The 17,662-nt window shown below is 37.0% G+C and overlaps 1 protein-coding gene across 2 annotated transcripts in view; it reads right to left on the bottom strand.

Annotated features, from left to right (window-relative positions):
- The window catches only part of LOC308246326 (sulfotransferase 1B1), a 56,577-nt gene extending 39,127 nt beyond the window's left edge, over nt 1-17,450 (bottom strand). Inside the window, exons 1-6 of one of the 2 annotated variants that reach the window (XM_080664485.1) lie at nt 17,151-17,450; nt 16,742-16,870; nt 13,355-13,452; nt 11,781-11,907; nt 10,850-10,944; nt 5,445-5,625 (exon numbers count right to left, since the gene is read on the bottom strand). In XM_080664485.1, coding sequence (XP_080520611.1) covers nt 5,445-5,625; nt 10,850-10,944; nt 11,781-11,907; nt 13,355-13,452; nt 16,742-16,870; nt 17,151-17,298 — 778 coding nt within the window. In that variant the 5' untranslated portion in view covers nt 17,299-17,450. The remainder of the gene's footprint in view (nt 1-5,444; nt 5,626-10,849; nt 10,945-11,780; nt 11,908-13,354; nt 13,453-16,741; nt 16,871-17,150) is intronic. The other variant, XM_080664486.1, reaches the window with a different exon arrangement.
- Nucleotides 17,451-17,662: the final 212 nt, after the last annotated feature.

The following is a 17,662-nucleotide window of genomic DNA, read 5'->3' as shown; positions in this document are numbered from 1 at the left end:
GCCTTTTATTTCTTCTTCTTGTCTAATTGCAATGGCTAGTACTTCAAGCACTATGTTGAACAGGAGTGGTGAGAGAGGGCATCCCTGTCTTGTTCTTGTTCTTAGGGGAAATGGTTTTAGTTTTTACCCATTGAGTATGATGTTGGCTGTGGGTTTGTCATATATGGCTTTTATTATGTTGCGGTATGATCCTTCTATTCCCACCTTGCTGAGAGTTTTTATCAAGAAAGGGTGTTGGATTTTGTCAAATGCTTTTTCTGCATCAATTGATATGACTATGTGATTTTTATCTCTCAATTTGTTTATGTGATGTATCACGTTTATTGATTTGTGAATATTGTACAATCCTTGCATCCCTGGTATAAATCCTACTCGGTCATGGTGTATGATCTTTCTGATGTACTGCTGGATCCGATTTGCTAGGATTTTGTTGAGGATTTTGGCATTTATGTTCATGAGAGATATTGGCTTGTAATTCTCTTTCATTGTGTTATCTTTATCTGGTTTTGGTATTAGGTTGATGCTGGCTTTGTAGAAAGAGCTTGGAAGTGTTCCTTTCTCTTGAATTTTTTGGAATAGTCTGAGGAGGATAGGTTTTAGTTCTTCCTTGAATGTTTGGTAAAACTCCCCGGAAGCCAGCTGGCCCCGGGCTTTTGTTTGCTGGAAGCTTTTTGATGACTGCTTCAATTTCTTCCATAGTTATCAGCCTATTGAGATTTTTAGTATCTTCCTGAGTAAGTTTTGGAAGGTTGTATTTTTCTAGGAATATGTCCATTTCCTCCAGGTTGTCTAGTTTGTTAGAATAGAGTTGTTCATAGTATTTTTTAATAATCCTTTGTATTTCTGTGGGGTCTGTTGTTATTTCTCCTCTTTCATTTCTGATTTTGTTTATCTGGGTCCTCTCTCTTTGCTTCTTGGTGAGCCTGGCTAGAGGTTCATCAATCTTGTTTATCCTTTCAAGGATCCAGCTCTTGGTTTCATTGATCTTTTGTATTGTTTTTTTGGTCTCTCTGTCATTCATTTCTGCTCTGATCTTTAATATTTTCTTCCTTCTGCTCACTGTGGCCTTTTCTTGTTGCTCTCTTTCTAATTCTTTGAGTTGTTGAGTTAGATGACTTATTATCATTTTTTTTTTCTTGTTTTTTGAGGTAGGCCTGTAGAGCTATAAACTTCCCGCTCAGGACTGCTTTCATTGTGTCCCATAGTATTTGCATTATTGTGTTTTTATTGTCATTAGTCTCTAGGATGTTTTTAATTTCTTCTTTGATCTCATTGATAACCCAATCATTGTTTAATAGCATGCTATTCAACTTCCAAGTGTTTGAATTTTTTGGAATCTTTTTATTGTAGTTTATTTCTACTATTATGCCATTGTGGTCTGAGAAAATGCTTGATATGATTTCAATCTTTTTGAATTTGGGGAGACTTTGTTTGTGACCCAATATGTGGTCTATTTTTGAAAATGTCCCATATGTGCTTGAGAAGAACGTATATTCCGTGGCTTTGGGGTGAAAAGCTCTGAAGATGTCAATTAGGTCCATCTGATCTAGTGAGTCATTTAGAATTGCTATTTCTTTACTGATTTTTGTCCAGAGGATATATCCAGTGATGTTAGTGGTGTATTAAAGTCCCTTACTATGATTGTATTGTTGTCTATCTCTCCCTTGATATCTTCCAGGAGTTTTTTTTATGTATTTGGGTGCTCCTGCTTTGGGTGCATATATGTTTATCAGGGTTATATCCTGTTGTTGTATTGATCCCTTTAGTATTATGAAGTGGCCTTCCTTATCTCTTGTTATGGCCTTTACTTTGAGGTCTATTTTGTCAGAAATAAGTACTGCTACCCCAGCTTTTTTTTCATTTCCATTTGCCTGAAAGATGTTTTTCCATTCCTTCACTTTCAGTCTGTATGAGTCCCTTTTTCTGAGGTGGGTCTCTTGTAGACAGCATATGGGTCGTTTTTTTTAATCCATTCAGCCACTCAATGTCTTTTGATTGGAGCATTTAGTCCGTTTATGTTTAAAGTTATTGAAAAGAACTTATTTGTAGCCATTTTTATTTTTTGTGTTTGTGTTCCTTCTTACCTTTTTATTTCTTCTTTTTACACCAGTCCCTTTAGCATTTCTTGCATTGCTGGCTTGGTAGTGATAAACTCCCTTAGCATTCTTTTGTCTGTGAAGCTCCTTATGTCCCCTTCTATTTTGAATGATAACCTTGCTGGATAGAATATTCTTGGATTCAGCTCCTTGTTTTACATCACTTTGTAAATTTCCTTCTATTCTTTTCTGGCCTGATGTGTTTCTGTTGAGAAATCATTTGATAATCTAATGGGAGCTCCCTTGTATATAACTTTCTGTCTCTCTCTTGCAGCCTTTAAGATTCTCTCTTTGTCCTGAATATTTGCCATCATAATTATGATGTGTCTTGGTGTGGGTCTTTTTGGGTTTATCCTGTTTGGGACTCTCTATGCTTGTGTGACTTTTTTCTTTGCCACATCAGGGAAGTTTTCTGACATTATTTCTTCAAATAGTTCTTCTAACCCTTGTTCCTCTTCCTGTTGTTCTGGCACCCCTATTATTCGTATGTTACTTTGTTTCATGTTGTCCCATAGCTCCCTTAGGCTCTCCTCCTGTCTTTTAATTTTTGTCTCTAGTTGCAATTCAGTTTGGCTGTGTTTTGCTTCCCTGTTTTCTAATTTGTTAATCCGGTCTCTGCTTCTCCTACTCTACTGTTCAAACTTTCCATGGTGTTTTTTATTGCAGCTATATCACTCTTCATTTCTTCTTGATTCTTACATAAGGTGTTGATTTTTTCTTCCATCAGTTTATGAACTATATGACCCTTATTCTGAATTCTTTTTCTGACATATTGCATGCTCCTGTTTCACTTAGCTGCTTTTCTGGCGATTCCTCCTTTTTTTTCCTTTGGGGGTATCTTTGTCTACCCATTTTTGGTCTCACCGATTGATCTAGATGTCGAGCTGTGCAGGGGCTGCTCCTTGGGTGGCAGTGGCTTCTCTGGCAGCAGTTGCTCCTCGGGCGGTTACGGTAGTGCTGCTTCTCAGTTGGCAGTGGCTCCTCTGGTGGGTGCTGTTTGCAGCAGTGGTGCCTCCTCTGGCTGGTGGGGGAGGCTGCTCATATAGCTGCTGTTCCTTGGATGGGGGTGGGCTGATTATGAGGTTGCTGCTCCTCAGATGGGGATGGGTTGCTCGTGTCTGCTGCTCCTTGGATGGGTCCAGCTGCTCACGTGGCTGCTGCTCCTCAGACAGGGGCGGACTGCTCGTGTGGCTGCTGTTCTTTAGATGGGGGTTGGCTGCGTGCTGCTGCTGTTCCTCAGATGGGATGGGCTACTCGTGATGCCGCCGGTCCTTGGACAGGGGCAGATTGCTTGCAGGGCTGCTGCTCCTTGTATGGGTGCAGGTTGCTCATGCAGCTGCTTCTCCTCGGATGGGGGGGCGGTCGCTCATGTGGCTGCTGCTCCTCACATAGGTGTGAGTTGCTTGTGCTGTTGATGCTCCTCGGACAGGGACAGGCCTCTCACCCGGCTCCTTCTTGTCAGACAGGTGCAGGCTGTGTGTGGGTGCTGCTCCTTGGACCAGTGCGGACTGCACAGGGCTGCTGCTCCTTGGACATGGGCAGTCTGCTTATGTGGCTGCTGCTCTTCAGATGGGGCAAGCTGCTCGCGTGGTTCCTGCTCCTCAGATGGGGGAACTGGCTGCTCATACAGCTGCTGCTCCTTGGACAGGGGCAGGCCACGTGAAGCTATTGCTCTTAGGTCTGTGGTAGGTTGCTTGCAGGGCTGCTGCTCCTTGGACAGGAACGGGCTGCTCACGTGTCTGCTGTTCACATGGTTGCAGTGCCCTGGGCTAAAGCATTGGTCTGGTCAGAGGGGACCCTGCTTCTGAGGTCACAGGAGCCTGCGCCCAGGGTGGCTGTAGCCTCGTTGACTGTGGGATCACAGCCTAGGTAGCATGTCCCTGGCAGGGGTGGCTGTAGTGTCCCAGGTATTATCTGAGGGCACTCTGGGTGGAGTTGAGGCTGGGAACCCAGTTACAGCAGCTCTCCCCTTCAAAAAGGCTAGGCCTCTAAGGACAAGCTGGCCTCCCGGTACTGTTTGCAATGGTAGCAGAAGCTGCCTAATTAGGCGAGCCTGATTAGCCTGCCCCTGAAGGTCCTGTGGGATCTAACTGTGCCTCACTCACTCTCTCTCTGTCACACACACACACACACACACACACACACACACACACCACCTAACCACACGCTCCTCTTTTACTCCCTCACTCACTCATGCTCTTTCCCTCACTGCTGCTGCATTCTTCCTGCCTCTATAGTTGGGTCTGGGGTGTTATTGACCCGTTCGTGGATGGAGTTTACTCTCCAGGTGTATGGTTATGTGACTTGCTCTCAAGACCCTTGACCAGACAGGATAAAATTCAGCTCAACAAGACACAACACAGAGGGAACTAAGCACAAATGTACACATGACACCAATAACCCCAATATAAGTAACCACCTGAGCAAAGAGAGTTGGGGCAGAGAAAAGAGAGCACAAATGCTATCAAAGAGAAGTCGTTTTTGAAAAGTTAAATATAGCTTTTTTAAAAATCAAACACAATTTTAAAACACTGAAACTATTTTCCATTTTAATAAGTTCTGGAGGAAAATGTTTTATAAAAAATGTAACCATATACTCTTTCAAAATTAAGTGTTTTCTTCTACACATTCCTATCCCCAATACATTCCCAGGGTTATGTTTACTTCCCAGTGAACCAACTGAAATCCTACCCTTTCCCTCCAATTCAGTAAAGAATATTGAAAACAGAGGGTGGCATTATTAGGTGAATAACTTCTTAAATTTGGTTAAGCTAATAATTTGTTAAATGCATTATTTTTATCATTAATAAAACATTTTAATACAAATCATATACAACAAGCCAAAATGGAAGTAAGTTTTAGGTAGCAGAACTTCCCATAGTGTAAAAAAAAGTCTTTTTTCTTGGTGAATCCCTTTTAACAAAGTTTCCTAAATAATATGGGGACGTTAAAGAACATGTTACTATACTGAATGACATTAGTTTATCACTGAGAAGGAGGTCTATGCCAATTTAGACAAAGATTGAGGATTTAGATATAACAAATTTGGAATGACTCAGAATTAACAAGACCAGTCCCATGTAGCAGAATAGCAAATACAAGGAGAAATATGTACCAAATACTCAAGGTATTCTGACAATAGGTTTATAAGCATTATTTCCTTTAATAATTTCTAATCTGATTCAGCAATGTTGTGTGGTTATTATTTTTGGTGTCCTTATTTTACAGATGAGGAAACTGATACCCAAACTGGTTAAGTAATTTGGCAGAGATCACAAAGTTAATCCTCATTTCAGAATAATATATAATAAAGTAAAAATGAAACTTAAACTTAGAAAAAATATTCACCTTTACGCATAAAAGGGGATTTACTCTGATCCATCACTGTACTTGGTATATGTGTATAATTTACCAGAGGGTTGTCCTTCATCATTCCAAATGAGGTGTGATAGATGATCTTATTCAAGATCTCATCATTTAGGTTTTTCTCTAGAAATGTAGCAATCTTCTTGATTTCCTTCATTGGATTCTATTAGTGGATAAAGAGACATATCTAAGAAATGGTAAAATTAATGTAAAAACTATAATATTTATAAAATGTGTTCATAAATGTTTATTTTGAATACTGAATCAATATTTTATGTTTAGCAAAAATAAAGTAGAAATGTTTTGTTTGTTACAAATCTTATATTTTTAGTTTACATTAAAAATACAGTAAGAATAAACCTTGAGTTAGATAGTAACAATACTTATAGAAAATAATATTAAAACCCATTTTAAGCTCAATTTGTAATCAGATTTGAATTGTGCATGTTTTAGAGACCCAGTATCTTTTTATTCTTTCCACCTCTCTTTTTCTGCTTTTAATAAAAACTTATTTTGCCCAACCAGTGTGACTCAGGGGTTTAACGTCAACCAAGAGGTCACTGGTTCAATTCCTGGTCAGGGCACATGCTGGGTTGTGGGCTCAATCCTCAGTAGGGGGCATGCAGGAGGCAGTCAATCTATGATGTTTCTCTCTTATTGATTTTCTATCTCTGTATCCTTCTCCTTTCTTCTCTCTCTAAAAAAATTAATAAAAACATATTTAAAAATTTTTCTTTCTTGTTTTTAGTAACAGTATTTAAAAACAAAAATAATAAATTCATGGACAACTTCAAGTATATTTCCTTTACGATATACTGATTAGACCTTGCTTAGACATAAATTATTAAAAATAAACTAATAGGAGAAACCAAGATGGTGGCATAGGTAAACACCTAAACTGCTGCCTTACACAATAATTTCAAAACTACAACTAAAAGACAAAACAAACATCATCCAGAACCACAGGAAAGCTGGCTGAGTGGAAATTCTACAACTACAAGGAAAGAGAAAAGCACATGGAGACTCAGAGGAGCTGTAAAAGGCTGAGGTACGGAGACGCGCATGGAGAGGACTGGCAGCTGAGTGTGTGGCTGGCTTTCTCAAGCGGGAGGGAGATGGAAGCTCCTGACTGTGCTGAACTCCAGTTCAGGGCGAGACCCTGGGAACCCAGACTCATATGGGGGGAATCTGGACTGTCAGGAAAAGAGAAAAGCACACTGAGACTCAGGGGAGCTGCGAAAGGCAGAGGTCTGGAGGCACGAGGGTGCCAAGAGGACTGACTGCTGAGTGCGTGGCTGGCTTTCTCAAGTGGGAGGGAGACAGAAGCTCCCGACTGTGCTGAACTCCAGTTCCAGGTGAGACTCTGGGAATCCAGACTCATTCGGGAAGAAACTGGACTGTCTGGCAGCAGGCAAAACTCGAGGGCGGCTTTCTCTTAGAGGTGCTTGAAGGAATTACCGAGGGACACTGAAACCCAGAAGCCTCATAAGGCAGGGCTGATGGGAAGCCAAGGCTGTCTGCTCTGCCCTGAGACTCCGCCCCATCCAAGCTGAGCACAGAGGCTTTTCTAATTTTGCAAATCTTGTCTCATAAGGGTGTCCCCAGCACAGAAGTTCTCCCAGCGTAGACACAGCTGATCCTCACAGCCAATTGGCCTGGAGGCCAATTCCTCCCATTGATACCAACAACAATCAAGACTTAACTACAACAAGACTGTGCACACAGCCCACAAAGGGGTGCACCAAGAGTGTCCACCTCAGGTAACTGGGGAGGCTGAGCCACTGGGCCCTATAGGACACCTAGGACACAAAGCTACTCTACCAACTCAGGGAAGCAACGAAAATGCGGAGACAAAGAAACAGATCACAAATGATAGAAATGGAGGAAAGCAAACTATTGGATATAGCGTTCAAAACCATGGTTATAAGGTTTTTCAAGAATTTCCTAGAAAAGGCTAATAAATTTAACGAGACCCTCAAGGATATGAAAAAGGACCAACTAGAAATTAAACATACACTGACTGAAATAAAAAATATTATACATAGACCTAACAGCAGACTAGAGGACCGCAAGACTTAAGTCAAAGATTTGAAATACAAAGAAGCAAAAAACACTCAACCAGAAAAGCAAAAAGAAAAAATAATCCAAAAATTTGAAGATAGTGTAAGGAGCCTCTGGGACAACCTCAAGGGTACCAACATCTAAATTATGGGGGTGCCAGAAGAAGAGAGAGAGCAAGATACTGAAAACATATTGGAAGAAATAATGACTGAAAACTTCCCCCACCTGGTGAAAGAAATAGACTTACAAGTCCAGGAAGCACACAGGAACAAAAGGAATCCAAAGAGGACCACACCAAGACACATCATAATTAAAATGCCAAGAGCAAAAGACAAAGAGAGAATATTAAAAGCAGCAAGAGAAAAACAGTTAATTACATACAAGGGAGCACCCATACGACTGTCAGCTGATTTCTCAACAGAAACCATGCAGGCCAGATAGGAGTGGCAAGAAATTTTCAAAGTGATGAATAGCAAGAACCTACAACCAAGATTACTCTACCCAGCAAAGCTATCATTCAGAATTGAAGGGCAGATAAAGAGCTTCACAGATAAGTAAAAGCTAAAGGAGTTCATTACCACCAAACCAGTATTATATGAAATGCTGAAAGGTTTTCTTAAAGAAGAGGAAGAAGAAAAAAGTAAAGATAAAAATTATATATAAAATAATAAATGAGCAAAGTCATTGAGACCTAAATTATTCATTTGCCATTGAGGATAATAAGAATAAAATATGAGAAATGGGTCATTTTCCAGATTCTAATGACATAAACTTAATTTTTGTAACTTTTTAGGATACCAAACTAAAATCTGCATGGATATGTCTAGAAAGATTTTGAGGAAGTGATATCTATGCTGAGTTTAAAAAGATGAATCTAATTTAGCAACATGTGTGGTCTTTTGAGGTGTTGGACAGTGAATTTTCAATAATGAAAAAGTTAAAAATCTTGGAGGTATTAGTGTCTCATAGTTCAAGGGAGAAAAAGCACACAAAATGGTTGGAATTAGATCTGAGTTTTTGTAGGAGTGAAAGAGGCTATAAAACTGCAAAGACAAGTTGGGTTTAAATTAGGAACATCCTTAGATATCTTGTTGAAGGATTTGGACTGTATCTGTAATGCCAAAGGAAAGAAACAGCTTTTAATAACGTGTCTTATTAACTCTGTGCCTGTGTGTGTGCACATGCATGTTTACACATGTGTATGTTTTGGCAGGGAGGTCTCTAGAAGGGAAGTTATGATAATATTTTATGTGTGAGGCCTTGATGAGAGAAAAATAAAATGGCTAATTAAGGGGTGTCAATGCTTAGAATGAGTAAAAAGTCAGAAATGATGATAGTGAAGGAAAAAACAAAAGTTAGTAGTACTAGGAAAACACATAGATGAACAGGCAAATAGAGAGAAATTTCTCTTAGGGATTCAATGTGTTTGGAGAATAATCTGGCCATCATCAAAGTATCTCTGGTGATTTAACTTTATAAACCAGCAGAAGTTCAAATACAGGGTGTTGACTCCTATTGAATCTCCCTCTCCTGCATTTCTCTTTCACCTCATTGAGAATTTATGCAGACACTCATAAACTAGATGCAACTAATTAGGCTTCTCTCTGAATTTTATTCTTGATATGTAAATATAATTTTGCTCTGATATTGTTACATTATACCTCTTTATATAACATGTCTAGGAACATCTGTATGGTAATAGAAAAACATTATATTTTAATTATTATCTGTATAGAAGATCTGAGTGGGATTCAAGTATCTGGATATGCTTACAAAGCTGATTAAGCTACACTGCAAATCAATCAATATAAATAAGTTGATTAGAATAAGGCATGTTAACTGAATAAAGAGAAAAGGTTGACACCAGAGTCTCATGTGGGAAACAGCATGATGTGTGAGGCAGAATTTGGATGCCAGCCCAGATCAGGAAATGTATTTCTCCATTCTATGGAGAAAGGGAACTATATTAAGAAGCTAAAACTGCTCTTTTCATAAAGGTAACAAATGCTACTCACGTGTACAGGAAGAGAGATACTTGGAACAAAAGAACAATTTTCTCTCTTATAAAGAATAGGTAATTGAATCTGATTAATCAAAACCACCTTAGTTTTACAGCTGTGTATGCCACCAAGTTGACATTAATTGCCTCAAACACTGGTAAGATTTAGACCACAGATTCTCTATGGGCTGCAAACAACTGTGACAGGTGGGATCCTGTGCAGAACAGAAAGACCGAGGACTCTTTTTGATAAGCTGTGAGAAAGAACCTGGAGGTTAATCAGAAATACGTGGAGCAAGGAAGACTTTAACTCATTCAAGCAATCCATTATTCACACAATATAGGTGCTATATTAGGTATTGTGGATGCAATCACAAGACTAGTAGATATGGTATCTTCCATCATGAACCTGAAAACCTAAAAGTATTCTCATTTGTATGCCCAAGCTTTTAAGAACTAGATAAACTTGGTTTCCACATATTCCCCATATGTGTGCGTGCACACACCTACACATTTGCTTAATTTGAGTAAAATAACCCCAGAATAGGCCTGGAGCTTTGCAGTAGTATTTGAATACTGGTTCATAAAGAGACTAGGTGAATAATTATGAGACCCTGACTAAGAGGGAGGTAGTAAGAAAATAAAGGAGGAGAGCACATTTGAAGGATATAATAGGGCATGTGAACCCATGGGATGTTCATCTAGTTGAACTATATTCACTATATTCACTATATGGAAGCTAATGAGGACAATTTACTTTCAAGTTTTGAAAACTGAATGGAAATATAACATCATTAGCCAATAGAGAATAAGAAAAGAAAAGGAGTACATGTTGGAGAGAGAGAAGCAAGATAAGTTTAGTTTTAAACATGTTAAATTTGATGTTCATGTTAATAAAAGCATGGGTTTGAATTCAGTGTAGAAATTAAAATAAAGTTTGGGGGGCATCAATAGCACATAAGTAGTTTTGGCAATAGTGGGCATGGACATGAACACCAAAATATATCAAGCAGCTTAAAAAGAAAAATGACAAGTGATAGAGATACACTAAAAAACCATGAGAGTGTGATAATGTGTTAGATGGAGGAGAGACTTTGAAAAAGAAAAAGTACTCAAAATAAATAGGATCAGAGGAATAAAAATGTTAAAGGTTTCACAATTAGAAGGTCAGTAATGATCTTAACAAGATTTGGGTAAGTAGGCATGAAGATTTGGAAAAGCAATCATATCATTTTGAAAATTAATTTTATAATTTATCATTTTATATTAATCCCTTTACCCCAGGATGTAGTGAGGAATTATTCAGAATGAATTTTTGCCATTTTACCTCTTTCATATCTTCATAGTGCAAGAAAAGTATTGGGTGTTCTTCTTTTTTCTTCCACCAGCTCTTAACATGATTAAACCAGGAACCATAGGCCACTAAAACAAAACAAAAAAATCTATTTCCATAAGCATTCATAAAATTAAAGATTTGTTTCTGAAAAATAAGTCAAATTGTACAAACATTTTGTGGATGTTAATAATCAAGGGAACTGAGAATGTAAGTCTAATTTAACCATGCATTTACAAAATCATATTTTAAAATATAAGGTACAAGGAAGCATTTCAATTGAAAATACATTGACCTTCAATAGGTTCCACTTAGCCTCACATGGAAGGATACTATTCTTTTTATGAAGTACTCATATCAAATATTTATCTAAGTACTATAAATATGTGTATAACAGATTTTACTAAGAGTTTGGACAAGGTAAACAATTTCAATCATGAACAGAAACTGAGAATGGATTTCTAGCAACTAAAAAGAGGTTAGAGAATATTTTAATTAAGCCAATGTTTTTGTTTTTCTTTTAAAAAATATTTTTATTGATTTCAAAGAGGAAGGGAGAGGAAGAGAGAGACATAGAAACATCAAAAGATGAGAGAGAATCATTGATCCAGCTGCATCCTGCAAGGCTCCTACTGGGATTGAACTCCCAAGCCAGATATGTGCCCTAACCTGGAATTGAACCATGACACTCAACTACTGAACCATACCAGCCGAGCAAGCCAATGTTTAACACCAAGTTTATATAATGAATATCACAGTAAAATATTAGACATATTTGATTTAATTTTTTAAATAGTATTTGAATATACTTGTTACTGACTTGGGAAAAATAAGTGTTTTAAAAGAAAAAGTCGTAGTAGTAATAGTTAATAGTATTATTGAAAATTAAAAATTACTTATTAATTTTAGACCAAGGCCTACCTACCATTTCCAGTCACGAATCTCTCTAGATATTCATCCCAGGTGCCAGGAAGAGGTTGCAAATTATTCATTAAGTCAAAATGGTAATATGAGACTGCAACATCCTTGGCATTTCGAGCCAGATAAATCATCTGCAGGAGGAGAAGGAAGAAATGAATGGTATTTTTTTAAGAGAAAAATTAACATACAGGCAAGGAAAGCAACATATTTGAAGTCCATGAAATGTCTACAAATAAATTTTAAAAAATTTAAAAAATAAACATACTCAAACCATACAATTTAACAATTGCAGTACTTGGTATTTACCCAAAAGAGTTAAAAAAATAAGGTACCCAGAAAAATGTGCACATGATTATTTGTAGCAGCTTTATTAATAACTGCCAAAACTTGGAAGCAACCAATACGTCCTTCAGTAGGTGAGTGTTAAAAAAAACTGTGGTACCCCCAGATAATAGAATATTATTCAACACTAAAAAGAAATGACCTATTAAGCCATGAAAAGACAAAGAAGAATGTTAAATGCATGATAGAAAGAATAAAATCTGTAAAGGCTACATACTGTGTAATTCCAATTCCATACTGTGTATTTCTCCAAATCCATAGGATGTACAATACCAAGAACCCTAATTATGATAATGATGTGTCAATGTAGGTTCATCAATTGTAACAAATGTACCATCTAGTGGGAGATGATAATAGAGAATCTAAATGTGTGTGAGGGCAAGGGATGTATGGGAAATTGCGTTGACTTCCACTCAATTTTGCTGTGAACCTAAAATTGGTCTAACAATAAATAAAATTGCTATAAAATAACATCTGTTTAAAAAAAGAATAAGAAGGGAATATTATGAATAGCCTTTCATTACAAAATTCAACAACTTAGAATTCCTCACACATCACAAACTAGCAAAAGTCATCTAAGATAAAATAGATAATCTGAATAGCTCCACAATTATTGAAGAAAAAGAATTTAAATTTTCTCCAAAACAAATATCCAGTCATAAATGTTTCACCAGAGAACTTTACCAATCAAATAAGAACTGACATCCTATGTTGAATTTTCAGAGAAGACCAGACTACCCAGAGACACCTGGGAAATAATAGCACCAATATTTGTTGAGATGAGAATTCTGTTGCTATATAATGTTGGAAACCTTTAGTATGTAGGATTAGACTACAATAATTGAGCCCTAGGCCAGGGGGCTCAATTGGTTTGGATATTGTTTCATACACCAAAAAGTTGCAGGTTCAATTCCCAGTCAGGGCAATTACCTAGGTGGAGGGTTCAGTCCCCAGTCGGGGCATGTAAAGTAGGCAATCTCTCTCTCTCTCTCTCTCTCTCTCTCTCTCTCTCTCTCTCTCTCTCTCTCTCTCTCTCTCTTCTCCCCCCCCCCTTCCTCTCTGTCTAAAATCAATAAAAAACATAACCTTGGGTAAGGATAAAAATATACTTGAAGCACGTTCATTGAAACACTTTCTTATGCAGCTCAGTTCTCAAGGTAACAAATAAATAAAACATCTGAGCAATTATTTACTATGTGAGTGACTCCAGGGTCACATTAAAAAATTGACTGGCACCTTGCAGTTGTTCTTCCAAAAAGACTCAGGAAGGAGATCAATCGGTAGATGTGTCTTCACAAGCCGGGGTGATGGATTCTTCTCTAATTGTTCTACACCTGGGAAAATTTAGTTTGGTATATAGAGATATTAATGTCTCAAGGACACTGCATTTCCTGATTTTCTTAACCAGCCTTTCAAAATATTTCTGAACAGTATATAATGTTACTAAATTTTAAACTAATCATAGACATTATTTACCCAGATTCTAAGAGGCAATATTGTATGATGGTTAAGAGCATAGGATATGTGATTAGCCTCCTTGGATTCAAATTCTAACTCTATCGCTGACTCACTGAGACATGTGAAAGTATCACAGTTTCTATGCTTCACTTTCTGCATCTCCAAAATGAGGAGTAATAATACCAATCTTAGCACTTTGGTTTTATCATACCTGTGTATATTATAAATAATTATAAAAATGTTTTCTCTGTGTCAAAGAGATATTAACATCTAGTAAGTCTCACATCAACTATAGTTTTATATCAGCTGTTATAGTAATGGAGATGTCATTTTTGTGTAGCATCAGCTTTTTTCTGCATTTTCATTATTTCCTTTATGTGTCAGATGTATATGCAAAATAAAAATATTGTGTAACTTTTATGTGTTAGCTGAATTCCTCAAAGTCATACAACTAATATGTGATAGATTCTGGTTTCACATGAAGTCTTTGGACAAGGGATATATAAACTCTCTTGAGGCAGAAAGTATCCATTTATTTTCCATGTTGAGAATCAGGAGGATCTCACTACATAAGTGACTTGGCCAGTCTGAAGGCACTTGTGGAGTAAAGACATAGAGAATTTGTGACATAGGCTGGGAAGAGCTGTGCTAACCCTTTTCACTTACTATTCTCTTAATGGACGTGTGGCCTTTATCATATTCCAGATATAGCTGTTACAGATGTCATCTCCTATAGAGTCATCAAGATCTCATTAATTGTCGTCTCCTCTTTCAGGTTTCACAGCCAATAAATCATAAAGTCCTCTTCACAATATTACTTATATCCAGTCTAACATCTAGATTACCTATAAATCCTACATTATCTTCCCACCTTTTGTATATGAAGACATACCTGCCCCAAATTTTATCTCACTCACTCATTCACAGCAATCCTATGTTTCAACTGTTTACAAAATTTTATTGCAGATGCTAAAAGTCACTCAGTATCTCTCTACTAAAACATCCTTTTAAAATGTTCTTTATAGCACTTATTTTTATTCATCATTCATTTATCATTTGTTTAATGTCAGTTCTCATGTGTCTACCTTGTCACCATCCCCAAACACACAGGGATAGTGTTTGTTTTGTTTACCAACAAATGCTTTCTAGAGAGTAGTGCAAAGCACATGGTTGTATTAAGAAAACCCATTAATATCATTGAAGATAGAGTTGGAAGACTTAGAAAATAAAGATGCAGAAATTCTGATTAAATTTGAATTTCAGATTAACAATAGATGCCTTTTATTATAAATATCTCCCATGTAATATTTGGGATATGCTTATCTATAATAATAAAAGTGTAATATGCAAATTGACCAAATGGCCGAACTGTGGAACAACTGTCCTGACAGGGCCTACTCTTGCATGAATTTCATGCATCAGGCCTCTAGTACTAAATAAAATTGTTATCTGAATTTCAGATTCAATTGGGTATCCTGAATTTTATAAGAAAAAATTAATTGTTTATCTATAAAATTCCTATTTTATTATGCTTCTACCCATCTGGTAGTTACAGCCTCTTTACTCAGCATATAGAAATGAGAGATCAAAACATTCCACAACTCACTCTTCCTCAGTGCCATGACATGAACTCTTATGTCTATTTCTTTTGTGAAGTTTTCCCACATTGTTGTTCCTTTTCCCACCCTCAACTTTCTTCTGTCTTGTAATTGTTTTGCCATTGATATCCTTTAAATGAACCCTTTGCATGCATAAATATAAATGTTGGGAATATGTAATAATACCACAAGTATTCACATTCAGGCTCCAGACTAAATATGAGTGCCAGTTTTATCCTCCTTTACCTGGTGTACCTCACCTACTCACTCTCTGGCAATGCTACACAGCCTTACTAACCACCTCCAATCCCTGTCTCCCACTAATAATCCCCAACTCCTATTCCTGATTACTTTGATTCTACCACTTTTTTATTTCATACTTTTCTATGGGCCTGGAGTCTTAGGTCACTCTAACACTCATTTGGTTGCTTGGCCTTTAGTTCCAAGCTTTAGCATTTACCCTCTGGCTTTAGGCAACCACACAGGAAGAAGGACACATGCCCAGTTGGTCCTTCTCTGCCTGTGTAAGCAACTAGCTCCAATAGGCAAGAGCATTTGGATTCTGCTCTTTAAATTGATATACAATTTCTTCACTGAACTTATTCCAGGCTTCCAGCAGCACTAGAGAGCCAGGCCTCACTTCTTAACACCTCTCACTTGCCTTTAGGACATCATACTTTTCTGATTCTCTCTCAGCTCATTTCTTAAAAATTACAAGTCCTACATGATCTGTCCCCAGCAAGCCTCCAATTGTTTTGCATTTCATTCTTCCCTTCTTTCATTATTGTTGTCGTTTGTTTTTTTTTTTTTTTGGTGTTTTTTTTTAAATCCCAGGACTATGCCAATGCCTTTTCTGCATCTAGGTCTTTATAGCTAATACTTCACCTTCCTGAAATATGCTTCCTCCAACCATATGATGGTTTTAGGTCTCAATTCAGGAGAGATATCCCTAATCATCCAGTCTAAAGTAAACTTTCCTGTTGTTCTCTTTCATAGAATCCTATTCTCTGGATACATAAGACCAATAATATGCACATATTGGTAGTTTACTTATTTAATGTCCCATTATTACCATTAGCTCCTTGAGGTTAGGACAGCCAATTTACTAATCATTTTGTATCTAGCTCATATAACGGTACATAATTATTTAGAAGCATTCAATAAATATTTGTGAAATAATAAATGACTTTTATTAATAATACATTTTATTTTTAAAAGGTATTGGTACTTCTTTATTTATTTAACTACAGCAAAGTTCTAATTAGGAACTTATTACTCTACTCCATCTACACAATAAAAGTCAATAAAATATAAGGAGTTTTTTATGTTATCAACTAAATTTTTAATTGTTTTCTACAACAAAATTCATTTATTTTTGGTTACCATACCCAAATATGTTATAGACTAAAACTGCAGTTTCTCTATATGCCTCAGTTATTGTATTGCTTTCAAACTTCCATTTTAAATTACCAAATTTACTACATTTTTAGTGGAAATCATAAACACAATAATTAATGTTAGATAAATAATATTACAAAATTATAATTCCCAAATGGTTTAAAATTACCTGATATTCTTAGTCCAGGGACAGCCACTTCCAACATTGGAACTTTCACAGTTATAAAATCTCGCTTACATTTTTCAACATCTCCATCATTTAAAAACATGTCCACAATTTCACTTAACCAAGTGGTACCTGTGGCAAAAAGCAACATTTTTTATAAACCATAACCTGAATCTGAGGGGAAAACTACCCATTGGAAGCCTGCCATCCTAATATATTTTATTAGAAACTTAATTCTGCAGTTTCATTTTCTATGCACCAAATGCCCATTTTAATATAGTTGAAGTAGGTTGCTAGACTGACCGATAGGCATATTCATTTTATTTAGGATGATAATGATTTTACAGAGAGGTTGATTTTCAGAAAACAAAGGTTGATATGAGACCTGCATTTTTCAGGCCACAGAACTCACCTGATTTGGGGTAAGTGGCTATCACAATGTCATCTGGCCTGCTGTGGAACTGTTCAATCCTTTCCCAGTTGTCCACAAAAGCATAGATCATGGGATAGCCATGAACCATCTTCAAATTTTTTCTCAGGACGTCTTTGGGAGTAGTCATTTTTGTACCAAATTGTACAGATTTTTAATAGAATATTTACTGACAGTCAAATCCTGGAGAAATAGAGAGAATAAAAATCAGAAGCTGAGTAACTGATGTTATTTATAAGACACTGCAACATGGCACAAAGTAAAATTGGCCTCTAACACACTGAGCACACAGAGATCTAAATACAAAGGTCGTTTTCGTGGGTATACAGCTGTAGATTGCAAGAGCAGCGATTGGCTCAGTGACAAGCAGAACAAAGGTCTTTGGTGGAAGCTTTGGAAAGAAAGGGAACTGTATATCTTACTTTGAATTAAAAAAATCAGACTTCAGAGACTTTTGTTAAAAAGTATCTAGGCTTAATGCAAAATAAATGTAT

The sequence above is a fragment of the Plecotus auritus genome (assembly GCF_963455305.1).
Source record: "Plecotus auritus genome assembly, chromosome: 1".
Classification (NCBI taxonomy): Eukaryota; Metazoa; Chordata; class Mammalia; order Chiroptera; family Vespertilionidae; genus Plecotus; species Plecotus auritus.
The sequence above is the reverse complement of the archived record's forward strand: the minus strand, read 5'-3'. Positions and strand labels throughout refer to the sequence as shown.